Source organism: Thalia democratica, chromosome 1 (assembly GCF_965202585.1).
Source record: "Thalia democratica chromosome 1, ktThaDemo2.hap1.1, whole genome shotgun sequence".
In the NCBI taxonomy this organism is placed as follows: domain Eukaryota; kingdom Metazoa; phylum Chordata; class Thaliacea; order Salpida; family Salpidae; genus Thalia; species Thalia democratica.
In genome coordinates, this window is record NC_139165.1 from 48,339,522 (window position 1) to 48,366,340 (window position 26,819).

A 26,819-nucleotide genomic window follows, 5' to 3' on the forward strand; every position below is an offset into this window, starting at 1 on the left:
ATTTTTGTACTTACAATTGTAGAGAAAGAGATCACCTATGCAGACAAAGCTATACGCACTCAAGCGTATCAAGCTTTTTCATGGGAAACATATTCAAATACAATTTTTAAAAGCTGTTAAATTATTGTAAACTGTTGAACTTTTATATTTTTCGAAAATTTCATATTTTAAAGGTTGAAAAATTAGTTAAACCAATAATAAAAGGAAAAAATTAAAATTTATTTGTTTTAACTTATTTATTTTCGAATAAATTATAATTTAAGCTAATTAGAAAATTCTGGAAGTTATTTTTTATTAAAAACAGTAGTTATAATAATTACCTAGTTATTAATAATATCAATGTTTATTACAAATTATCGAGCAGTAACAATTTATTTGTTCCAACTTTTAATAAAAATTTTATTTTATGTTTTAAACTGTTTTTATAGCAGTCATTTAGTGAAATTTCTTAACTTTTATTAAAAGTGTAAAAGTATTTTTGTTACTACCAAGGAATATTAAGATGATAAAAAATAATTTATGTGCATATGTCTTGATTTAAATACTAATGAACTGTTTTTGAGTTTATAACATACATCTTGTTAAACTTGTAGTTCAATAAGTAAAATTTAGTACTTGTTTTATTTTGTGTACTTTTTACTTTAAAGGTTGCAATCAAAGTTCTCGACTTAAATAAAAGGAGATAATCAATGGTAAATTTTAAAAATTCTATTACAATACAATGTTTCACTTGTTTAAAAAACGAGATCTTCAGTTGTTTAAAATCTGTAAAAGTTTATGTAACAACAAGTGGGAAGACATTAGGCTAAACTTGAAATATAAGAAGTTAAAAAGAAAAAGGTATAATAAAAAACTGAGTAGTTTTTTGTAATAAAAAAAGTATAACTTGTTTTATTTTAACAAATTGAAAATATAGAAATGTTATCTATGATAAACTAAAAAAATGTTTTAAGTTGATTAAATTGAAAATAATGTTAATGTAACACAACTGTTTTCAGTTTTATTTTTTTTTATAGAATGTTAGCATAATAAGTTAATGTTTTATACTAATTAAAATTGATTATCAATTTTTTAATGTTAATTTACTACTTATGGTGATCCATAACAAATTTAACTGGTAAAGACAGTTTACTTTATATTGTACTTTATTAGAAAAAACTGCTTTTATTTTCAAACAATGTTTTTATACAATTAGGTTTTAACTTATTATTAACACATGCTATATAAAAAATATTACTACATCATTGTTCTGCTTGTAGTGTAGTGAAATGCCAGTATTTAAATTCTTAATATTCTAATAAACTCTCTAAAATAGTAGTTATATCTAAAAGGATAATTAATGATTATTTTCTGTACCTACTAATCTTAAATTAGAATACGTAATTAAAAGTGTAGTTAAATTTATTAGGTTAATAAATATCTCTTGTAACTTTTAAATTTTATTGCCTTCAACTTGGTTTTTAATAAATTGTATTTATTTTATTCAACTAAGCATAAATATTTGTTCTTAAACTTTTTACTATAAATTGTAGCATATTTATTTTTAATAATGAAAGGCATAAAAGACTTCTTAGGAAGAAAGCCACCAAATAAAGTAAGTTTCACATTTATGTGCTACTTTGTTATGAGTTTTTATTTACTTTTTTGTTCCAACTAAGCTAAAGATAATCTTAAAATAGAATTAAAAGTTTTTGAATTGCAGTTACAAGTTATGGTTGAAAAACTTATAATCTATCTTATAAGTACTTATAAAAGTACTTATATTCTATCAAAGTAACTGTTAAAACCTTACTATAAATTGTTATAAGTAAAATTTTTGAATTCTTAGCATAAAAATTCATAAAATATCTCAACTCATAATAAAAATTACTTGAATAAATTTATAAATTAATCATTAAGGGCATAGGGGGAGGGGTAAACACCATTTTTTTGTTTTTAATCTTATTTTATATAGTTTTTACTAAACTACAAAATGATTTTTACAGATTTAAAAAAATTAAATTAATTTTTGAGATATAGGCGGTCAAAGTCGGAGGCAAAAATAGGTTCCTTATGGGAGGCGCAAACTAAAACAGCATAAATAGACTATTTCACTAAAAATCTATCTTCTCCTACGTTTTTTGAGATAACTACCTCAAACTTTTAGGAAATGTTCCTTGATATATTTAAAAAATTCTGTGGGAAAGAATTTTTAAAAAATAAAAAAATAAAAATTTTACATAAAAAAAAAACAAAAAAAAAAAACAGTTTTTTTTAGTTTTTTTGTTATAAAATTTTAATTTTTTTTAATTCTGTTTCGACAGAATTTTTTAAATATTGCAAGGAACATTTCCTAAAAATTTGAAGTAGTTATTTAAAAAACGTAGCAGGAGATAGATTTTTAGTGATTTCTAGTTATTTGCTGTTTTAGTTTGCGCCTCCCATAAGGATTCTATTGTTGCCTCTGACTTTGACCAGCTATATCTCAAAAATTATTATGAATTTTTTAAATCTGTAAAAAGCATCTTGTAGCTTAGTAAAAACTTTATAAAATAAAATCAAAAACCAAAAAAGGGTGTTGACCCCCCCTTAGGCCTTGACTTTTTCTGACTTGCTCTTGACTATATAATAATCATTAATCATGCTTTTGTATGTACACAATGTAATGCAATGAAAGTCAGCTTGTTTTGTTAATTGATTACAAAAAACTTTAAGGCTTTCCTAGTAACAGGTATCCATGTTTGAAACTATAATTGAGTTTGTTACACAATTTTTGTTTTTTCTAACACATTATATAAAAAAAAATAGTACAATAGCTATTGAAAATGCATAACAAGAAAAAATTCTAGTTCTATAAAGACTTTTTATATATAAAAGTTTAGCTAGTATTTTTATCAGACATGACAAAATTTGTTGTATACAATTGTATATACCAAGGCCTGGTTTAATAAATAGAACTCTTTATTTTTTACAATTCTTTCAGTTTTTTCTGTTTTTTTATTAATATACTTTTTTAGGTCTTTGGAACTATGATATAAAGTTGTTAGTTCTAAAATATATTTAACAATTTAAGTAATAATATTTTATGTTTTTTATTTAAGCTGTATTTTTAACAAATGGGTATATATTGAAAATTTCCTAGCACATTTATATTTTATAGGATGATTGGACAAAATTAGATCAGCGCGTTTGGCATGCTGTTGCAATGGACCAGCCAGCTAAACTTGCTACAAAATTAAACAAGCATGATGTAAATATAAACAAGTTATGTCCTAGTGTTGGTTATTCAATGTTAGTAAAAGTATTCTTTTCTAGTTTCTCAACAAAAATAATGGCGAAAGTTTGCAGAGCAGAAGCCTGGACTTTCGTTAGCAGTGAGACAAGCTCAAGTTTAACATAGGATTGTCATGCCAACTCGGTCATCAGACCATAAGCTTTCGGTAGACTGCTATCGTTTGTAGATTTACAACTGCAGGTTTTTTGGTTGTGATTGACTGATGAGTCATAATAAGGACGAAACAGGTTTCAGTCTACCGAAAGCTTGTGGTCTGATGATCAAATTGGCATGATCAACCCTGTGTTATCTAGTTTCTGTGATAAATGTTTTGGATAAATTAAAAACACAGTATTTGGTTCAAATAAATTGTAAATTGTTTTCTTTTTTGTATAGTAAATAAAGCTGTAACTTGTATTTTTTGCAGATTATGAAGATATTTTTTTTTAAGTTTTATAAAACAGAAGACAAACACAAATAATAATATAATTTAAATTAATTAATAAACATTGATAATTAAATTTAAATCTAAGCGCTATAGGTACTTTTTCTACATACTATTGAAATATGTTTTTGATTTTTTTAAAGAATCAACACACAAGTTTTTTTGTTAACCTAAATACTTATTGAAAACACTTTTAACGTCTAGCAATTTTACATAGACATTAAATTTTATTTTTCTGGTTGTTATGCACTGACAAAAAAGCTTTATATATAAATTTAAAAACTTATTTTAGTGATCAAAAAACATAATCTTGTTTATTAAAATAAAGTGATTGCTTTTCTAACAAATCTATTTTTATTTTCAAAAACTTAAAGCAAAATATTTTCAGTGTTCATTATGCAGCCTCAAAAGGGTTAGATGATTGCTTAAATGTTCTTCTAGCAAATAATGCAGACATAAGTACAAAAGACATAACAGGTTGGTGTTTATAACTAATTAACTAAATTTATTATTTAAAAAACTATTTATGCTAAAATGTTTTATTTGGAATGTTAAAGTAATGTAGACTTGCGTGTTTAAAGTTGATTTTTTGTACTACAAGTAGTTAAAAGGGGTGATTATTTACATTATTATTTCTCTGTGTTTTTCTTGTTTACTTACAAAGTTTGTGTTAATTTTCTTTTACAGTTGAAACATAAAACTGGCAAATTTTTTTATAATCTGTTAAAATCCTATTAAAATAACTGATACAACAATTTAAAGAAAGCTAAAATGAAATTTGTATATATGTAAAAAAAAATTTAAACAAAAAATAGTTAACCTGGAGTTTTAAAAATTTAAGAAATTATTGGGTATAAAAGTGATAAAAAAAAATGTTTTTTTAAAACAAACATTTAAACTTTATACTAAAGTAGATAAATCTTATCAGATTAAAATTATTATTGAATTTATTCCAAAAGTTTATGAACAGTTCTATGTAGTTCAGACAATTTTACAATGGTCATAACAGGAGCAACTCCACTGCATGTGAGCTCAAGGTACGGTCACAAGGGAACGACAACTAAACTGCTGGCATCGAGCACGGTTGACGTGAACGCTCGAGACAACAACCACTACACCGCTCTCCACTTCGCCTCCTTCCAGGGCCATCTCGACTGCGTGGAGCTCATTGCCAACCACAAGGAAGCTGACATAAACTGCATTAACAAGGTAAATTTTCTTGTCCACTTGTTTTGTTTAAGAGTTTTTATTCTTTTATAGTTGAACGTTTGCAGTGAACTAAAGTTTTCAAGCGAATAGTTAACCCTAAAGTTTTGTGAAAGTCTTTTTTAGTCAAAGTTCAGTCAATGTAAAGTTCTGAGAATACTTAAATATTTACATTAGACTAAAATAATTAAAATAATTTTTGTTTTATTCGTTGGTAATAAAAAAAATTGTTGACCTTTATAACCCAAATTTAGGTGTAAATATTTGTTTATATTGATGAATTAAAGTTTATGAAAAAAGCTTTACTTGATTGAAGTTAAATAATAATAGCTCTCAGCTAGTTAAACTTATTATCTTTTTAAACTATCTTGTTAAAATGAGATATCAAATATTACATATATTTTTTCTTCCTGTAGTTCTAAGTAAATAGTTCTAATGGCTTTTTACGAGTTTCATTTACCTTTTGATTTTTAAAAAAGAGCGGATTATGAATTAAAAAACTGTTAGACATTAGGTATAACAAATCAAGTGTAATTTATCTATAAACCTGATTTATGTAGTCTGTTAGTATGTCTTGCAAATTTTGAGTTATAGTATGTAATTTTCAAAGATGAAATACAATAAAATATAATATTAAACACTTTAAGCTCATCTTAAGATAGGCTTTATAAAAAATGTATTACGAATTGTATAGATCACACTATCAAAGTTTGTTTGTAATTATTAGAAGCATGACCCGATGTTTTGGTAGGTTTAAGTTAAAAAAATTATTTCTTGCTTCAGAAATGTGTAAAAAAAGGCAAAATAAAATGTTTAGATCAAAGCACACTTATGAACATAAACAACAATTACATGAAATCGATTATTGACTTTTATTTGCAACAAGTGTTATTGAAGTTGATTGTTCTAAAAGCACTCAGTATTTAATACGTTATTTTATGAATTACTTTATTAGAAAAATTGGTATCAGTTCGTAATGATCTTTGTTTATGATATTGAAAATATTATGATTATATATCTAATTTCGTTTTTGCGTAATTACTTTGAAATTATTTTTCTACGATTAGGTGTCTTAAGAAATTGACCTTTTTCGAAACACTAATTAAGTATTTTTTCAAGTTTGTTTGTTATACTTAAAAAAATTTAAAACACATGAAGCTTACTTATGTGATAAATTTATATGACACTAATTTATTTTGTGAAATTTTAAACAAAAGTTTTTTTATGAAAAAATAAAAGTTTTAACCAATTTAAAGATTCTGCTCAAAGTTTTTGATCGTTGGTCTACTGTCTTAAAGTATCTAAGACAGTTTACAGAATGTAAAAACCATGTTTTTAAAGAAAAGTCATTAAGTGTATTATCGTGCTGTACTTTAATATTCCTGATTTTATGTATATTTCGGATAACAATATGAATTTCCTAGTGTTGCAAGTATAGTTTTTTTAAATACTCTTTGTTTAAACTCTGGGCTTTGATTTTTTAAGTTGTAGCTTTGTGGTATAAATGATAAAATTTTACTTTACTCGTACCAAAATTCTCAATTAGTTTTTTTTTTTAATATACAAAAAAGAAAAATACACCATACTTATTTTAGGACGGGAGGACGGCGCTGATGGTGGCGGCGGCGATGGGGATGAAGCAGGTGTGCCAGGAGCTGATGCAGAGGGGGATCGACGCGAACTGGAGGGACACCTCCGAGCTGAGGCACTCCGCGCTCACCCTGGCCGCGGAAGCAGGTCACGCGGAAGTGGTTAGTTTCAAGCTTGAAGTTGGAAAGTTCATGAAAAATATGTCTAAGATTCCCTCAGTTAAAATTTATAGTCTTTGAGTAATAGTTTGGTTTTGCAAAGATTTTGTTTGTCAAATACACTAATATTTTTGAAACGTTTAACCATAATCTTTTTAGTTTAATTCAGCTAGAATATTTTGTACAAAGCAGTTATATAGAGTACATTGTACAAAAAAAATAATAATTTTTTTAAATTAAGCTATAAGTTTTTATTTTTTACATTATTTAATTCTTATCTTAAAAGTTTTTTGAAATTTGAAATGTTTTTTATCTATTCAGTTTTGCTCTTTTTTTTTGAACTAACACAAATAACTAATAAAGCCACCATTAAAAAAAGTTATAAGAAATCTGTAAGATGACATAATTTCATGAAGTATTCACTTGTACGTACAACTTTAATTCCCCTGTATAATCGTACAGCTTAAATTTAGCTTAATTCACCGTATAAATTTAATAAAGTTTACCTTTAAAAATGTTCAAGAGCTCAAAACGTTGTAAAATGCAGACATACAACTTTCAACATGCTTGGTATAGTTCTTTGTGGTTCTAACGATAATTGATTTAAAACATGTTTGTAAAGAAAACAATGTTTAGAAGTACGTTTAATGAAAATTATTTTGGAATTTATTTTGCTGTAGAATATTTTAAATAACAAATGTTTATCGCAAAATGCATTTAGATAAAAGCAAGTTTTTATTATAAACCTTAAATTTGTTTTTTTTTTGTGTTTATGTTGTGTTTAAACGTATTATGTTTTGTTTTGACTTTAACTCCAAAATACCTTATAAGTATGTATTTAAAGGTAAAGTAATTAGTTAAGTACAAAGTTTAAATAAAATTTGCAATCTTTGGTTTTTAGTAAAGTAACCTTCTTAAAGCTTAAACAAAAAACAAGTAAAGTTCAGACAAAAACATATTTTTTTGAAGCCTCTTTTTTAACAACCGTATAAGTACGAGTTTATTTGATCAACTTGCAGTGGCAATACTGAAAAAGAACTAGAACACGGCATATTTTTATACTTAAGTGAAAGTGCACTTGATATCAGACAGCAACTTATTTTTTCTGCCAGTTTACATGTATACTGCACTCACTGACACCGTATGCAAACAAAAACGAAATTCTTGTCATATTTACCTTGAGAGCACACAGCTTCGTATGTGAGGTGCGCTAGAAAGCTTATAAATAATCCACCGAGCATGTTTATTAATAAATGCGAAAGTCGGAAAGCTTTGTTTTCGCTTTCTTTGTGTTTTTTTTTTTGCTAGACGTCGTGTTTTTTGTTATTTTCTCAGTGTTGTTGTTTTTGATGATTTATCTGCTATAAGCCTTTTGTTATAAAACCTTGTTTCATAAATGCTTTGTTCACCAATAAAAAGTAGACTAGATTCTATTTTCAAAGTTTTTCATCTTTTATATAATTTGATTTTTATTTTTTGGCTTGCATAACTACTGCTATTGTTTCAGTCTTATGATCACCTAAGGCAATATAAAAGTTTTAAAATGAAATAATTATGAAAAATTTAATACGACTTATGTAAGCAAGATTTAATTTAGATGTTTTTATAAAGTTGTCGTTTTTATGAGAAGTTTATTAATAAACATGTACTGTCTTTTCTTCAAAATTAAATGATTTTTATAAGTCACACTTTCTATTACAGTATGTTTTTCCTTTTTTTGGTTTATTTAGATACTTATGTTTTAAATATCGTATTATTTGTAATACCTATTAACGCAGACTTTGTAAAGTAATCAAAATATAAGATTTGTCCAATTTTTTACTATCATTGCTTTTATATAAGATTTTGTGTTTGTAAATTTATGATGGTTTATTTGTTCAGCACAATAGTAATAATATACATTGTTCAACCACTATAAGAATTTAAATTTAGTGCTTGAGGCAAAATATAATGCTTCTGAATACAATGCATAAGACAGTTGCATAATGTAATATGTATATAAATTTGAGTGAAGTCAGTATTTAAAAGTTAATAGTATAGTTGTTGCCCATATAAGGGTAAAAACTGTTTTCTTTAACGTGTATATTATAAAGTTTGATGTCGTATTTGTGCACTGATAAGACTGTTTGTTTTAATACCAATTTGTTTTTTGCTCAAAGTCCTATACCGTAATTGTTTACCAAAATGTCACTTTAATATCTTTTGATTAAGAGATGATAAGCATAACAACTTTTTACTGGTGATGAATAGTAAAGGTATAAATAAAAAAAAAGCTTTTTAAAACATACTATAAAAAAAAAATATTTCTTAATTCAGGACTAACCTATTAGTTTTCTTGGTTTTTAGACAAAACAAAAAATAATTTTATAAATATAGATTATTGTAACCAATTTTAAAATAGGTGCGGTTGCTCTGTGAAAACGGTGCCGATTATTCGGCCAAGCTGACGGATAATCGGGACGCGTTGGACGTGGCTCGCGGCAAATCGAGGCGTGCGGTTATCGACGTTCTGCACGTGATTCAGCTTGCGGCTGCTGTCAAAATCAGCGATCCTAAGAGTGGTTAGTTGGTTTTTATAATTGTGTTTTGATTAATTTATACGAGTTATGTAAATAATCAACTAATTGGTAGTTTAAAGGTCTATGCAGAACAAAAGTAATGATTGTATAAAAAAGAATTTTTTTTAGTGCGGTTTTAAAATCTAATTTATCTTGCTTAAACATTGCTGCTACAACGTTATAGTTTTATTTGAAATTTTTGAAAGGCTGTATGCAGAATTGACACTTGTAAGTTTTGATTATGTTTGTGTAATACAGTTGTGTTTGTAAAGAAACACATAGTTTTTTAATACATTTCAATAGAAGAATATCGTTTTTTTAATTACTATATTAAATGTAGGTTTTGTATGATTAAGTGTTATAATATATAAAGTTAAAAGTAGGCTTTTAAAACAAAACACCTTTTTTTACAGGTATCCTATGAACTACATTAAAAACTAAAAAAATACATATAAAATAAATACGGTTTAGATTTTTGCTTCTGTAGTTATTTTGCAAAGTAAATTAGTTTTTATATAAAAATTGTTAAACATAGACCATACGTTTCTTATAGTGGCGTTTGTAGCGTTCTTGTATAAACAAAGTTGTGGAAAACAAACAAACAAACAATTGGGCGTTGCACACCGGTGCTTTACAAGTGCTTGATTATTTTGGTAACAAAAACATATTAAAAATAAAAAAAATATTTTCAACCAGAAGTTTAGTTTTTTAAGTAACTCGCATATTAAGTATGTTAAAGTTGGTAGAATTATAGATGAATAACATCTCTCAACAGCACAGCGTAGCGGATAAATTTGTTATTAAAATTTACTTTCACCAAACAATATTAGTAAAGCTTTAGTTGTTATATTAAAATATCCACATCTTTTCAAAACTACGTTTAAATCAAAATTTGGTAAGAAAAATATTGAAGCTTAATTTTAAAATGTACTTTAATGCAAGTTTAAATCTCAGTTCAAATTTTATACTGTGCAAATATGACTTTTTTCAGTTCTACAATAGATGAAATAAATACTTAAAAAGAATTAATCAGAGCTTTATATTTACTACATAAAGAATATAAACTTTGTTTTATAACTAGCTAGATTGAATTTAAATATATATTTTTGTAGGTACTGTATTTATAGAATCTCATATATAGATTGTAGTTATGCCATGATTAGCTGCAGTTAAGTCTAAAATAAACAATAAGTTATGAACTTAATAAATTCAAAATAAAACATACTTCCAAACTTTATCAATATAGCGTTAGTTTGAATAAAAGGTTGTAAAAACTTATTTATAAAAGCCTACTTGAATAAATACAAACTTTTGAATAAAAATATAATACATGTCTAAACAACACAAGAAATAAAAAAAACATTTATCTAAAGCTATGCAAAAGTAATATTTAAAAAAGACGAATTAAACTAATAAAACAACATAATAGTTTACAACACAAAGCAGAGTTGCGTATTTATTTAATTAAATGTTATCATACATTTGTATCAGTAAGACGTCAAACCTACTTCCACATACATTTTCGTTCATACACTGTTTGTGACATAATAATTAGTTTATACGTCAGTGACGCATTAAATTTGTTTTTTATGTTTTGTACCTTACTTTCTATCGCTATTTCGTTGACGCTTTGGTAGTTTTGTTTTAGCTAGAGTAATACAAAAAGTTATAAAATATTATGTGTTTTGTTAAAATTAGAAGACAAAATGTTTTTGAAAGTATAATTTATAGTTTATTTTTCGGTAGTGCTGTTATGTTAAACAAGCAGAACTAAACAAATCTTATTAAATATAACAAAGTTAAGATGTATGCTTAAGTTATCGTATACTACAAATTATTATTATGAAGATCTTTAATAATTGCAATGACTAGTATAAAATATTGTACAAATTTATTAAATTTTTTAAATAGTAATTTTAAAAAAATAAAAGTTTTTTAATCCACACTTTCTAAACTAAATAAAAACAAAGATGCTTGTGTTTACAGTTTTGGCTGAATACTACTATTTTGCTTTATTGTTATGGCAGTTGTCTGAACTTGCTTGCATTTAGATAAACTTTTTATTATTGAAATTCGGTCACTTCACAAAGGCTGTGAAGCAGGGTTTTAATTTTATTATTCTGTATTGACCGAGCACAAGCTTCTTTTATCTTGTAGTATAAATCCTAACTTAATCTATAGTAGTAGTTTTTTTTTCAGGATTAGGTATAAATATTAAAGTTTAGTGTGAAAAAATGTATTAAAAAAAGTTTTTATAAAATTCAAGGTAAAGAACGAGATATATAATAATCTTGTTTAGTAGTTTTTTGCAATACAAACATTTATAATTTATAGCTTCTTTTTTTTGAACTATGATTAAAATTGCTAAAAAAAACGTATGTACTACCAGAACACAAAATAAAATGGCAAAAGTTTTTAGAAGTTTTCTGAAAGTTCAAATTAAGTGTTAGTATTTTGTTTAGTTTTGTAACAATCTCACTACATAAAGTAATTTCATAAAAGTTTCATATAAAATATTATTCAAGCTAAAATAATTTATTTTTGAACTTATTAATTAATGTTTTATAGTGTTGTGCACAAACTATTTGAATATTTACATAAGTTTTTAAGGCCTAATTAATTTATTTACTATACCAATTTTCAAAACATCTTATAGTATGGACTTATTTAATATATTCAAGTAGCTTTTAGAAAATATTACGAGTTAAAGGTAATAAATTAATGATTAACATTTATAAAAATGTTTTGAAGATTTTTGTCTAAGTAGTTTTAACTATCAGAACCTTAATTGTAAATTTAATTTCTTGATCTGTTACATATATGTATTTCTATACTAGTTTAAAATTGTTATTAGATTATAAGTTACGTTTATTAAAGATGTATTTTATTTCCAATTATAGGTATTAAAGTTTATGTTTTCTTTAACCTACTAGTGTTTGTTGTGCATAATTAACAGCATTAAGTTGTGATTAAAAGTAGTGAAAAAGTTGGAAAAATTACCTCGTTTCATATCATTTTGTTACAATCATAACTTCCTACTAAATTCATTAAAAAATAAATTAACATTGAAGTAACAAATAAAAAATATTTTTTAGCCTTAAATTAAAATGATGCTAAATATAAGTTTTTATTAAAAAGCTCTGCCCAATAGAAAAATCACAATAGTTTTTACAGATATTGATTTTTTAATGTGTATTGGCGCAAACTTTTACAACGAGACTTAATAATATGTATAAACAAATTTGTGTTAGAAATTTAAGTTTTTTTTTGTTGACCAAAACTGTATATTCTATGATAAAAGTTATTTATTGTTATATTCTAGTTATCTACTCTTTTAATTGCTAAAAGATGACCTTTTTGTCTAAAAATCACAGTTATCTTAATTATTAAAGTGTTATATATTTCTCATTTTATTTAAAAGTTTTTTTTTTAATTGTACAAGGTCATATATTTATTTTAATGTATTGAAATTAGGGTCTATATAACCAAAAGTGGCATGAACAGTTGGAATGAGAACTAATTTTGCTGAATAAAAGTTGAAAACTTGAAATATTGTTCACAGCAAAAAGGCTCAGCCAATCAACTGTCCTCGAAGACGTCCAACTGCCGAAACCCAACCAAAAAGCCCCTGAACACGTCAACGAGCAGCACAGGGAGTCGGTGACCAGTAGCAACTCGTCGTCATCCAGGCAATCAACCAATCAGAGGAAAGTTCAGGTGATCAAGCACCAGCAGCAGCCGAAACCCGCGGTGAGGAAAAGTGGCAAGCAGAATGACTTGGTAGTTTTATGTTTTGTAACAAATTTATTTTGTACACAAATAAGATTTTGTATTTTGTCAGGCAAACGGAGTTTCGCTGCCCATAAAACAGGTCACGAAATCTGTAAAAGTTATAACGGTCACTTTTATAAAGTCATTTAGATAATATTTTAGCATTTAAAACATGTTTACGGTTTTTGTTATGACTTGTGGCACATACAACATACTTTTCATAAACTTAGGCCGTATCAGGCTAGTTTGATGGCTGCTGACGTTTTTGACTAAAAAACTCAAAATACATATTTGTAAATATAAGTTCGATGATATGTTACTTAAATTCGGTGTTTTAGTTCTATAAGCTTAATAAATAAAGCAGAGCAGAATATTTTAAAAACAGAAACAAAACTGCTTTACATTAAACTTCAAACTTATCTAGAATACTGCTTGTTTTTATTTTGAGTAGATCTATAAATATACAATTTTATTGTTACAAACAGTATACAAAAGTTTAAAGTATAAACATTGTTTATCTAAAGTTAATTTTAGGAACACTTAACTTAAAATTATCAGTTCTAATTAATCAGTAAAATTAGAATAAATAAAAATTTTGAATTTTATCCTATTTTTTCATTTTTTAACAAAATATTTACAGAGGTATCAAGAAACACCACCAAGCAAAAGAACTGAGCTTCTGAAAAACGAAAAAAGTTCGTCTTCCAGTTCAAGCGGTCAGTTTTGCTTTTATTTACATTTCACTGAATAAACAACGTGCACTTTTCTGCATTTTTACACTTTTCCTTCAGCGTGTAAAACGCAAATGATTTTGCTATATTTAGTTTATGCTCGCGTGACGCTTTCCCAAGGGAAAAAAATATTCTCCGAAAAATAAAAAAGTCCATTTTGAAGTTTATTAGCGTTAATTTAAAACAAACACATGCGCGGTGTTTCTCAATCGTGCAGGGCTTTGTCATGAATTTTTATTTTCTTTTTGCTTATTGTCATCTAGCCTTGTGTAACTCTCATACAAACTTATACAAAGTCGCAGCCGTTTGTTACAATTAATGTTTAGCTCGCTGCTGTTAGCACGATGTTTGGAGAGTCTGACAGTTTGTATGCTTTGAAATTATTTGTGAGAAGTGTTTGTCTTATTATTAGACTGGTGTTTTTTCCATTTGTTCTTTTAAGTGAGTCTTTTCGTATTTTTTACAAATTAACTGTAGTTTTGATAACTTAAAAAGATAAAGAAGTTTAAATAATAATAACATAATTATTTGTATGTTTGTGTTATGACTGTTAGTTTTTTTATATACTTGAATTATTTTAAATACTTTTACAACTTATTATATTTTTTATTTTTGTTTTAATATATAATTTAAACCTTTTTATTTTGATTTTAAAATTAGTTAAATCTTAAAAGTATAAATATTAAAGTTTTCTTATAGTTTAAGTAAATTTTTTTAAAGTTATATTAAGTACAAATAATAGGTAACTTCACATTTAAAGTTGTTAATTTCTTGGTTCAAACTAGTTTGGTATTTATAAGCATGTACAAACGTGAGGAAAAAGTCGTTGCTAACTTTTAATGTTTAAGAAAATAATAACCAGTAATAACTTTGATACATCTATAAAAAGTAGTTTATTATTGAACTTTTTTTTTTATTGACCTTATTCTTCTTTATAAGCTAAAAGTTTAATCAAGTATCAAAATATTGTAAGCTTATATAAGATAGATAACTTTATAAACTTATAAAAAACATAATTAAACTAGGATAAGTTAATTTAATGTTCTATCAACCTTTTTTAGCCTGTCATTTTTTAAGAACTACTCCTGGTTATATGTTAAAAGTTGAACATCTAAACAGTACTCTGCAAATTAAAATGTGTACAGGCAAGTCGAAGGAAACAGTGAAAGGAACAGCTACGCAAGCGATATACAACGACTCCAAGTTGATAGACAAGTGTTACAGGGAAGGCGATCAGGCGGCCCATGAAAGCTCCATATACGGTAGCAAGAGCACATTGGCTTCAGTGTCGTCAATTGACACCTCCCTAGATCCCAACTCCACACCCGGTAACAACTTGTTTCCTGCTTTTTTATAACTTTCTTGTGTTTAGTAAAATCAAAATTAATTGTTTAACACTTAAACATATTTTTGTAAAGTTTATACATGAGTATTGAGAATTAAGGAATTTGCGAAGCACACACATATAAAGTAAAGTTATAATTTATTTCATATTATTAATAAGAACTACTTATTTAAAATTATTGTTATGAGTTATATTGATCAAAACTTTATTTTAAATTGGGCTTGTCTAACTAAACATGAACTATTTTAGCTCTGATTATTTTGGCCAAGTTTTTCTATTATAAAAGTAGTTGTAGAAAAAGAACATTTTAATTTTTTGTAACTGTAAATTTATTTAGTATCTTATTTAAGGATTAAATTCAAGAATAGAATATTCAAAGCAAAAGTTTTCCAAGCTAGCCGACGAGCTGGCCCAGTATAAAGAACAAAATTCATCATTGAGGTTGAGATTGAAAAAACTGGAAGAAAATAGTTTGGATGTTGAAACAATTAAAAACGAATACAAAAAACAGAGACACTCAATGCAGGTATACTATAGCTTTAATTAAATATTTTAAATACTTGTTTTTCAGCTCAACTTTCTTGTAATTAGTTAAGCTTTCGACTGTTTTGATTTATAAATACACTATGTTTTACTTAGATATAAAAAACCTCGAATTAAAAACTAAATAATAATAATTCTCAACTGTTGTTACTAGAACTGGCTATAAAGGCTCACCTGTTTGCAACATAATTAATCGGATAAGCTTGCCCAGCGGGGTACTTCACTTATGATTAAATCTTATTCAGTTTAATTTTACAACTGAAGAACCCTACTGGACAAAACTTTATGATATAATAACATCTGATTGAATAAAACCTTAGTATTGAATTTTAATTTAAATATTTCAATTTATATCTTTATATTAAACTAGTTAAATTTTTTAAACAACTTTTCAATTATTATTTAATCCACATTTTACTTGAAAAAAAAATCACTCTACCTGTATACAACCCCAACTTCAAGTAACGTTTCTACCAAAACTACTGCAGGTGCTGGAGAAGGACAACATCACTCTAGCCAGCAAGTGCAAGCAGCTGCGGGAAAACTACGAGCAGCTCACGTGCGAGTACAACGACCAGCAGTCGGAGCTGGCAAGTTCAGAGAAGAACAACCTGCTGCTGGTCGGCAAAGCGGACCAGATGCGGCAGGAGAGAGACAAGGCGGCCCAGGCAGACAAGATGCTCAGGACGGAGCTGGAGAAGCTGCACGTTGAAAACGAGAAGCTGGCGGCGCAGGAGCAGGACTTTGAGAGGAGAGCGGAGCAGGCGCGGGAAGAGAACGCGCGCCTGAAGGAGCAGCTGGCTGCAGGGGGAGTCGCGGAAGGGTTGAGAGAAGAACTGGAAGGCTCGAGGGAGGAAAACGCGAGCTTGAAGGCGCAGCACAACAAGATGCTAGCCAGGCTGGACAGGGAACAGGAAGAACTGATGCAGCAGCTTCAGGTGAGCAGGGAGGAACTGAGAGTGGCGAGGATGGAAGCGGGAAAGGAGAAGGATGATCTTCAGCAGAAGTGCTTGGAATCGGAGAAGGAGAAATATGTGCTCGATAAAAAGGTGTTTAAATTTTGTTCGGAAATAATTTAAATTTGCTGAAAGTGTTTATCTTTTATTTCGTGTGTAGTTTTTCTAAAACTTAGCATACAGTTTATTGAATTATAACCTGAAACATTTAATATAAAAATAATTTGTGCAATCATGAAAAAGTATAACTCAATGAATTAAGTTACGCTTTTTCTTTTGTAATAATTCGTAAAACTTATTTTCCTAAATACTTTTAAGATATTTAAAATTTTAGATTGAAGCTTTAGAAAACAATTTAAAAAATGAAGTGCGATCAAGTGAGAAAACTTCTCAAGATTTGAAATCATTAGTGAAAATATATAATGACGACTCAATTCAAGGTTATTTTTAAATTAACTTACTATGAAATATCTATAGACTTGTAGTAACTTAAAGATGTACATTATTACTCGATTATAGTAAACTTTATAAGTTGTAATATAAAGTATTTGAAAATTTTGAATATTCAAAAGCACGATTGATGAAAGCACGCTTACTGTCTTTTTTTTCACAAGAATAACAAAGTATGTTTAAAACCAATTCAATATTAAATTTATACTTTAGACTCATGCAGTTTTAGTGTTAAAAACTTCTCAAAGTTCTACTAACAAAAATTTTGTTTATGAACTTAAATTAAACAGCTGCGCTGTGCTAAACATTATAATTGGAACATTACCGAATTTATTTTCTCGTCAAAATAGATTTATATACCAAATATTCGCTAGCTTATCGTAGCCTTCGATAGCTCAGTTGGTAGAGCGGTGGACTGTAGCGTGTTGTTAGAAATCCATAGGTCGCTGGTTCGACTCCGGCTCGAAGGACATTTTTTCAAAATTATATTTTTAAGTTCTGTTAACTTATTTGATAAATTTAAATAAATAACCACATTATATTAATTTTTATATATGCAACAAACTTTAAAGTTATTGTTTTTAAATAGTAACACTGAAAATTACTATTTTTTGTTTACTCAACATTATCTGTTAATAAAAAGTAAAAATATTTAGGAGAAAACGATATCGATTCAATAAAGAAACTTTTAGAAGATCGACTGGTAAGTTAAAAATAAACTGTAATATAATTTTAAATAATAAACCTGAAATAAGTCGGTCATTATAATACATACATTAGTATATATAAACATTACGAAGCATATCAACTAAAATTTGTTTTGAAAAACTCGTGAATTATTCAAAGTATGTGCTAAAAAGCAATGAACTGTAAATAAATTTGGAAGATTTTTTTAAATACATCTATTTAAACTGTGAGTCGCTTAGATTCTTATTAGATCGAGCTTAATTTGAAACTATATAGGTTTTATGTTTTTTTTTTCATTAAAATATATGTTTAAAATTTTTAACATAACAATCTCTCAATAGTCAAATTTACATTAAAAAAAAAATTAGATTCACAATTTTTTTTAATTTACATAAAGTTGATTTTATTCTACAAAAACTCAGTTCTTTATGACGTCTAAAATTTAATTAAATAGCTGAAAAAAGCGAATCTGTTTAATTTTTTACTTGTTTGTTTGCGATGTATGTTTGTAAGTAAATTAGAAAACAACTTTTGTTTTAATTATTCGGTACACTCAAGAATGTTGCATCGTTTGTCAAACAAACGTTTTAACAAATTAGTTATTCTTGTTTAATTGACATCTATTTGACCACTGAGTCATGCCGTTCGGTTTGTTTAAAAAGCCTTCTGTTCAGGACCTGAGCAAGATACGAGAGGATGAAATTAGAATGGCGAAGGCGTCGCTTCAGAACTCATTTGATGAAGTTGAACTTTTGAGGGTTCGTTGCAGTTTTTTAATAATTAAAAGTTTGCTTTATTTGTTGGCTGCTTTGCGCTGCTTTTTATAATTTCAAGTAAACTTATTACTGAATATTGTTTTTAAACTGAAACTTTTGTATTCGGTTAGTTTTTTTATTATGAATTTTATCTTACTTGTAGTGTTAAATTAAATATATATGTAAACTACTAGGTTGCAATTAATGAAAAGTAAATAATGTTATTAATAACTATAGTAATCTTATTTTAAATTGATATGCCCATAAAAAACTTTGTAAGCACATTCTGAAAACTACTTTTAAACTGAACTATTTTATAAGCTAAAAAATAATACGAAAATACCAGTTTTCAATGGTTAAGCTTATTTTGAATTCAGGCTTATTACAAACATGTTTTTTACTCTACAAAATTTTCATGAGTGTGCTCGTATTCACACTTTAAAAATAATAAAACAAATTACACAGTACTTCTTTTATTATAACGACATATGTTTCTGTGTGTTAACGGATTAACACACTTCAACTGGGTTCTGTAAAAAAATAAATACTGTAAGGAAATAATAGAGGCTAGAGTAGGTGTATATATGTGTTCATTTAAATAAAAATAATTTCTATAGATTTTTAGAGGTTAATGGTTAATAGTAGGTAAAATACTTAATGTCAAATCCGACTGTTATAAAACTATATAATATTTGTAATTATTAAGTCTAAATAAAGTAATGTAAATTAAAATGCACAATAAAATAACAAATCACAATATAAACCACTTACATGAATGAAAGAAAGAAAACTTTAAAAATACTGCTTTAAACCTTAATTGTATCTTATTTCGAACTGAAAATATTAGTGATTATGATAAGTAGTAAAAAATTATAATTTGCGGATTTTGCAGTTTTTTAAATGAATATAACATAGGATGAAAGTTGATACTTTAATTTTCAGATGTTTTTTATAAATATTAGTCATTAAAATTAAAACAAAATATGCAATTTAACAGTTTTTGATGAAACATAATTTTATGTTATCTCTGATTTATTTATAAATCTTTTTGAAACTGGATAGTAACAAAACTGTTTATTTATTTTAGAACTTATAGTAAAACAAAATTTAAAGTTGCTTAACGTTAAACAAACAATAAAAGGGTTCTTATTGTTAAAACTAACATTTTATTTCATATTAAATATAACACAGTTTGGTAAAAATTTATTTTGATAAGATTTTAAAAATAGGGATTCTTTTGAGTGTTTATGTATCTAATGACAGTTTAAAAATCACAAATACTTAGTAAAAACTAAACAATTTAAGTTGTAATGTTTTTGTTATAAAAACAGTCGAAGCTAGAGGAACAAGAAAAAGAAATTATTCTGTTGACAACGAATCTGTCGAGCACTGAGCAAGAACTATCGGTGGCAAATAATGAGAACAAGAACCTCACCAAAGCGCTTGTCAAGGCAAAAGTAAATTCGAAAGTAATTGCATGTTGCTTGTAGTATTTCTAACTTGTAGTTCTTTGTAGATCAAATCATAAAGCAAAAATTTTTCCATTTTAAAGTTTTTTCGGCTTATTTGACGTTTTTCTAATAAATGAATGATTTAATTACCTTTTTAAGTTTTTTGTTATTTTTGATAGTTTCTAATTCTATAAAATCTTTAGATTTGATCAGTTGCTACCTATGCTTATTTATTTTCGTCAGATAGATATAGTATAAAGCTTTGAGAGCTTCTTAAATTAAATGATTTGCTCTAAAGTATTGATAGTTTAATTTGACACTAAAAATATATTAAACTAGTTTTTTATTTACAACTGTGTAGCTTTAAACATAGCAAGCGATTATTAGTTTAAATTGAAGTTCAATTGTTTTTTTTTTTATTATGCAAGTTTTCAGCAAAGTTGTATAATTTTTATATATTTGTTTAATGTAAATATATGTAACAACTGTCTTTGAAACTTTTTAACTTAAAATACTGCAATAACATCACAGTGGACCAGAATCGCGCTGGACTTGACACATGGAGTGAAATTTTGTTTAAAATCACTAATTGTAAGTCTTTTCAAAAATATTTTTTAATGAAGCCCAAAGTATATCAATTGAATTTTACACACTAAGTTAAAAAATCTAAAGTTTGTCAGACTTGAAGTAGTAGCTTATTAATTTTATTTTTAATTAATGTTTTTTTTGAAAGAATATTTGATTTAGACTTTGGGAAGAGGCTAGTAAATTAGTTCATTTTAATATTTTGTATGTTGTAACATCTTATAAAAGTTTAGTAGACGTTAAGTATAAGTTTCAATGTTTAGGAGATGTTTTGATAATGAATAAGAAAATTTTTTACTCAAGTTAGTCAATTAAGCTTTAAAAAATAAAATATATAGAGTTTTTTAGAGAATACTTCGGCTAGAACTTTCTAAAAAAAATAAAATAACGTTCTGCGTAATATTTTGATAACTTTAATAAAATCTAATAGATATAGATAGAATATAGTTTAACTTATAGATTTAAAATATATATACTTATACATCCCTGGTTGTATGGAAAGTACCTTAATCTTACAAGATTTACTAAAATAATGACAAAAAAAGGAAAAATATGTTATTTTGTTATTTCTTTGAAATTCTTGAAAAATTCTGATAAAACTACTAATCAAACAACACTTTAAAATACTTTTTTTTAACCATGAAAAAAAAACTGTTAAATTAAATTAGTTTTTTAAACATTTTTTTCTTTGATGGTTGATTTTTATTTCTGATAAACGTTAAAATAAATCATCACCATTTGTCAAGTTGCAAGTCCACTGTGTACATGATATTTGTTGTTATTTCTATAATCTAGATTATTTAAATAGTTTTAGAAGTTATTATGCATGGCTACCTAACTAAACGTTAATCATAAAAATACCATTGTTTTATAAAAATTAAAGCTGCATTACGTATATTAAATGAAGTAAATACTGGTATTTAAGTACGCATCTACATATTAAATCTTGTTATTTAAAGTTTAAAAACATTTGTATAGCTTTCAGTTAACAAAATTTACAAAATATTAGATTAACCATTAAAAGTTATTTTGTAAATAATTTCAAAAAAATAAAACATTTTTGGTTTCAATTTAAAAAAAAAACGTCAAACTTTGATCGTTTCCCACAGTTCGACTTCGACGAGTTGAGTTCGAGCGTCGACCTGCAGACCACAGACTTGGACAAATCTCAGCAAGATGAAAACATCGCGTTAGTTCATTTTATTTTCTACTCATTCATACATAAAAATAAAAACATCATTCGTAAATAAAGCATTCTATTTTTTCAGTGAGATACAGTCGGAATTGTCTAAGGTCATGAAGATCAACGACAAGCTGGAAAAGAAACTAAGGGAAGAAAAAAATAAAAATGAGAAGATTGTAACTTCGCTACAAAGTGAAGTGAAATCGCTGAAGGATAAATGCTCCGACATGGAGAAACTTCATCTTAAGCAAGATAAAGTTTGTGTTTTTTTTTTGCAGATATATAAGAATAGTTCAGAAATGCCAAAAAACTTAAAATCCTGGAGAAATAAATTGACAATTAAGGCAAATAAGAAGCTGTAAAAATCTTGAATTTTAAACTATTTTACATGAAAAGTAACAAAATTTCGATAAGATACAAAAAATCTATCATAAAAACAAAAAGTATCACTAGTTTTTTTTTCATTAAAAAACACATTTTAATTAGCTTTACAGTATCTTTTCAGTGTTGTTTTACTAATTTTTAAGACATTTTTTTACCTGGAAGAAATTTACAAAAAAAAATTGGCAACCCTGATAATTTTTGTTAAAAAGATAAAGTTTTTATAGTTTTTCAACAGTAAAAATTTGATACCTCTTTAAAATAGAATAAATTAGTAGACTTCATATATATTTTTTCCTTTAGGTTACACGATTTATTATCTATGCACAATAAATTTGTTATCATTATTTTAAATTTTATTTTGTAACACATCTATTTTAATGAAATTGTATAGACACTTTATTATCTACTAAAAAATAAACTTATAAACCAAAATGTAACTTTTAAATATACTGTTTAATTTGTCTATTTCTCTCAAATCAAATCAATTTTGTTCTTTTAAAATTATAAAATTAATTTTTAATCTATTAAAACAACTGTTTTTAAAAACATTTACTTTAGTTTAAGTTTTGTTTTTTTATTAAAAAATAATTTCCAGCAAATAAGCGAGCTGACGATGGAGAGGAACCAGCGGGAGGCGAAGGTGCAGGAGGTGGAGCGGAAGATGAGGAGGATGGAGGCGAGGTGCAAGGAGTGCGAGGTGGACGGCAACCGGATCAGGCAGTACCTCGCCATGGCAACCAGCAAGAACCAGCAGCTGACCAATCAGGTTGGCCAATCGTGGATCAATAAATTCAATTTGTGACTGTAAAAGAGTGTTTTGTTTGTAGTGCAGTGGTCGGGATTTTGTTTAATATGTAACCTTGACTGTTTAGAGCAGTTTATTTTTAGTTTGTAAAAGTTACTATATTACTAGATTAAAGTTTACATAAAGGCTTCTTTTTTGAAGAATAGTCAATACATTTTACACTAAATTCAAGTATTTTTTCAATAAGTCAGGATAGGCTATAAGTGTTTACATCATGTATTGGTAGATTAATAAGTATTAAAAATACATGCTGTAACTTTTGATGTAGCAAACCTAACCTTTTAGTTAGCCTAATCTAATTTTTTAAGTTAGTTTAGTTTGTTGAGCATCGTAACCTGCACACTGATTTATATCAAAGTATACAGGATGACTAATTGCGTAATTAAGATTTATTTTACAAAAGTTGCTAATACACAATTGAATATGGAATTAAACTCGAAGTCAACCAAAAGTTTAACCATTAGTTTATTGGCATGTATTTATTTGATTCAAGGAATGAAACTATTTTCATATAATCTACAACATCCCTCTTTATTGTAAACAAATAGAAAATTAATAAGTTGCTAGTTTTAAGTACTTTAACTGATAGAAATGATTTAAAATCTAAAATTACTTCGTTCATTTTATGATATATTTCTTAACGGAAACAATATAGAAATTATATTTCTTTTCCTAACGTAGTTTTTGATTAAATTTTCTCATTATTAATTTAGTTATCAATATATAATAGTTTAAAATCTTTCACCTCAGTAACTTAAGTCTAAATGTTTTTGCTTTGAAAACTATACAGAAATTGTTCAAACTTTATACATGATCCTTCTTGCATTAGAATTCTGATTGTAGTTTAAGAGTTAAAAATAAATGGAATTTTTGATGCAAAACAAAATTTTTATGAAAAATTAAATTGTTTGAGTTCTAAAAAGTTTTATTTTAATAAAATTGAATGTGAAAGCATGTCAATTATTTAAAAAAAAATTACAATGTTTAACATGTTTGTGATGAATAATTAAGTATTAAACATTAGTTTTTAGTCTAGTTTAAGAGCAAATGACATACATCAAAGTTGCACGACTACTAAGTTTAGAACCATTTTAGAATTTAATTATTTATAATACTATTTTTAAACTTGTTGCTATTATTTAAAGCAATGTTGTTGTAAAAAACTTATTTTAGTTGTTAACTTAGTTTTTTTTCCAACATTTCACACTGTTTAAATTAGTTTGACACGGTTGTAATTCATACAGGCTATTTTGAAATGTTAGAAAAATAAACGAGGCTGTTTTAGATTTGTTCTTAATTAAAAAAAAAACAAGTTTTTTTTTGTATATGTCAAGTAGCCTTATTTTTATTTAAACTTAAGTTTTTTTTTAAGTTTAGTTATGGTTTCAGATTAACTGAATTTATAGTTTTTTATAAGTCTTATGGCATTATGTATTAAATTTAATTTATAGGTTAAATTTTTCACCTTGCGGTTACCAAAATTCAAGTAATTAGATTTTATTCATTAAATAAATTGTTTAAAGTCATTTTTTTAGCTTACTCAAATGACATAAGTTGTAAAAACCATAGCTAGAAACCCTTACGTCTAAACTTTAAATCTTCTTAACAGACAAGTCTCAGGTAAAGTATCTACGAAAGTATACATATCGATTGTGCTGTTAAATTAAAATGACAAATGAACATATTTGACCTGAAAGTCAACATTAACATAGCCTAAAATCATTCAGTTAATACCCTTGGTTTTATATTAATTTAGCTTCAGCTCTTTTGTTTTGATTAAAAAATACACATTCTAAATCAGAGTTTCCAAAAGTTTTTTTTCATATCTAACCTTTTAGGAAATAAAAAAAGCTATGGCCTCCGACAAGATTTATCAAAAAACTACCGTTAAACACGCCTAAAATTTTTTTTTTTGCTTTTCACCTTCAAGTCAAGAATATCTAGTATAAGTTTCAAACTACGGCCTCATGGTCTCCCTTTGGTCGCTTGCTGCTTATGGCTCACTTTTGGAAACCCTGTTCAAAATGTTATTACTTTTAAATTTAATTGACACTAAAATATAAAGTTTGCTAGCTGATCTTAAAGTTATCAAATATTTGATAGAAAATCATAAAAGGTTGTGATTGAAACATACAATTTAAATTGTAAAAAGTTTCATTTGGACTGTTTAAATGATAATAAAAGTTATATGAATTAATATTTCGTTTCCACTTAACCTACATTTAACTTTACCTACACTTTATTTCAATATTTTAATTTCATTATAAAGTTAAAACATATAATTAACAGTTTGTGAAGTCACGTAAGGAAAATGAGCAGATGAAGAAAGTGTTCAGTATGAAAACAGTTGACAACCTGCAATCGAAACTTGATGAACTAGATAGTGCTATGAAGGTTAACTTTTATTTGGATTTAAACTCTTATAAAGAAAAGTTGAACAAACTTTAATTTCATAACAAATTTTAATTTAAATTTGTTGAAATTTTATTATAAGTCTTATTTTATCCACTTTTTGTACTTATTTTAGGTGATACAAAACTGTTGCAGTATGTTTGAAGTGAATATAGTTTTTTTTTTACTTTCAAATGTAAATAAGTTTACAAAAAAAAATATTTTTTACCAATTTTTGTAAGTAAAATTTTAAAAATGATAAATATAATATAAAATGATTATTAGAAAAATCTTTAGAGTTTATCTGAACAGTGTAAGTTCCATATAGTGCAAATTAATTGTAACTTTCAGTTTGGCTATAAACAACTTAATTATTTCAGGAAAAAGAAATAGACCACAAAAAAACAATAAACATTTACCGACAACATTTGTACAATGCTTACCAGGTATTATATAATTTTATTATTGCATTTCACTTCTTATAACTTTGCTTACAATTTAAATAACAAATTTGTGTATTTATAAACAAAGATTGCTTATTGTTATGTTCAAAATTGCTCTTTAGGGAACGCTGAATCCTGAAGTCATTTCTGTCCTTGAGGAAATTAAAGAGATCAAAATAAAAGAAGAAAAGGAAATAAAAGCGACGTGACAAATTTAAACTCCTTAATTTATAAGCAAATTAAAGCCATGATGCCTAACTTACATCATTCTTTTATTTTTTGATTGTATTTTATTTTCATCATATCCTTTCTGTTTCAAAAATCAAATTATTTTCATTTGAGAACTAATTAAGCAAACCATTTTGAAAATTATGATTAATTTTTCAATTATTTTGATGAAAATAAAACAGGCCATTAGGTACAAGCTATGTCCACTAGAATCACCTAGCAAAAAAATATCAAACTTACAAAAAACATTTTGTCAGTTTAAGTGTACTGTTATTCTACAAAAATTTTATTGAACAAGAACAAAGTAGTAAAAAAAGACTCATGTGTTGTTTTATTCAAAAAAAGTTTTAAGTTTTTAAAACGCCTTATAACATCTCTTTTTCTTTTTTTTTTCTTTGCACTTAACTAATATTTTACTGTGGGCTTGTAGATCGTAAAAGTAGGTAGTGAACTACATTTTTTATACAACTTTTCTTATGTACTTTTTTTGATAAAAAAGATTTAAACTACTCATTTAAATGTAACATAGTGTTATGCACGGTACTAATATGCTCTTATTTTATAAAACCGTCTTAATCCGCTTGCCTTTTAGTTAAATCTATTTATTTTTAATTGTGAAAATCTCTAATCATTGACATCCATTTTATTATTTTAAAATACTACTTGTTTGTTTTATCTATAACAAAAATTGTGATTTGTTGGATTTTTAAGTTGTTTGTAAATGAAATCAGTTATACTTTTTATATTTTTTTTTAGTAAAACTTCTTTTAGCTAATATCTTTATATTTCATTAAAATCAAAAGTTTTAAATGGCATTATATACTTTAAAAAATTTCAAGTTATACTTCTTTTTTTAAATTCTTAACGTTTTCTTTTTTTTAACACAATAAAGTTGGTAAAA

General features: G+C 26.2%; 1 protein-coding gene and 1 non-coding gene across 4 annotated transcripts; both read left to right on the forward strand.

The window, feature by feature from the left end:
* Positions 1-1,536: 1,536 nt before the first annotated feature.
* Positions 1,537-26,819, forward strand: LOC145840575 (uncharacterized). 3 transcript variants are annotated; one of them, XM_082947917.1, is made up of 21 exons: positions 1,537-1,594; positions 3,140-3,270; positions 4,087-4,175; positions 4,708-4,907; positions 6,500-6,655; positions 9,054-9,213; positions 12,773-12,990; positions 13,622-13,697; positions 14,858-15,040; positions 15,408-15,583; positions 16,089-16,649; positions 16,891-16,996; positions 17,663-17,709; positions 18,368-18,451; positions 19,780-19,917; positions 21,594-21,673; positions 21,753-21,924; positions 22,647-22,817; positions 25,146-25,250; positions 25,628-25,693; positions 25,813-26,819. In XM_082947917.1, exons 1-21 carry the CDS (start codon positions 1,550-1,552, stop codon positions 25,897-25,899), a joined length of 3,051 nt encoding a protein of 1,016 aa, XP_082804043.1. In that variant the 5' UTR covers positions 1,537-1,549; the 3' UTR covers positions 25,900-26,819. The 3 variants fall into 3 exon arrangements, with proteins under 3 accessions (XP_082804043.1, XP_082804119.1, XP_082804191.1); XM_082947993.1 differs by having other exon boundaries at positions 19,780-19,905; XM_082948065.1 differs by lacking the exons at positions 21,594-21,673; positions 21,753-21,924; positions 22,647-22,817; ... (1 more) ...; positions 25,628-25,693; positions 25,813-26,819 and adding an exon at positions 20,431-20,588 and having other exon boundaries at positions 19,780-19,905.
* Positions 17,391-17,476, forward strand: Trnay-gua (transfer RNA tyrosine (anticodon GUA)). Its single transcript is given in 2 exon segments — positions 17,391-17,427; positions 17,441-17,476. It is a non-coding gene; the product is annotated as a tRNA-Tyr (tRNA).

Excerpts from the sequence above, each read along its gene's own strand:
- LOC145840575 (XM_082947917.1), top strand. The coding sequence starts at position 1,550 with ATGAAAGGCATAAAAGACTTCTTAGGAAGAAAGCCACCAAATAAA. Across the intron at positions 6,656-9,053 it reads AAGCAGGTCACGCGGAAGTG|GTGCGGTTGCTCTGTGAAAA; the intron begins GTTAGTTTCAAG and ends ATTTTAAAATAG. Across the intron at positions 13,698-14,857 it reads TTCGTCTTCCAGTTCAAGCG|GCAAGTCGAAGGAAACAGTG; the intron begins GTCAGTTTTGCT and ends AAATGTGTACAG.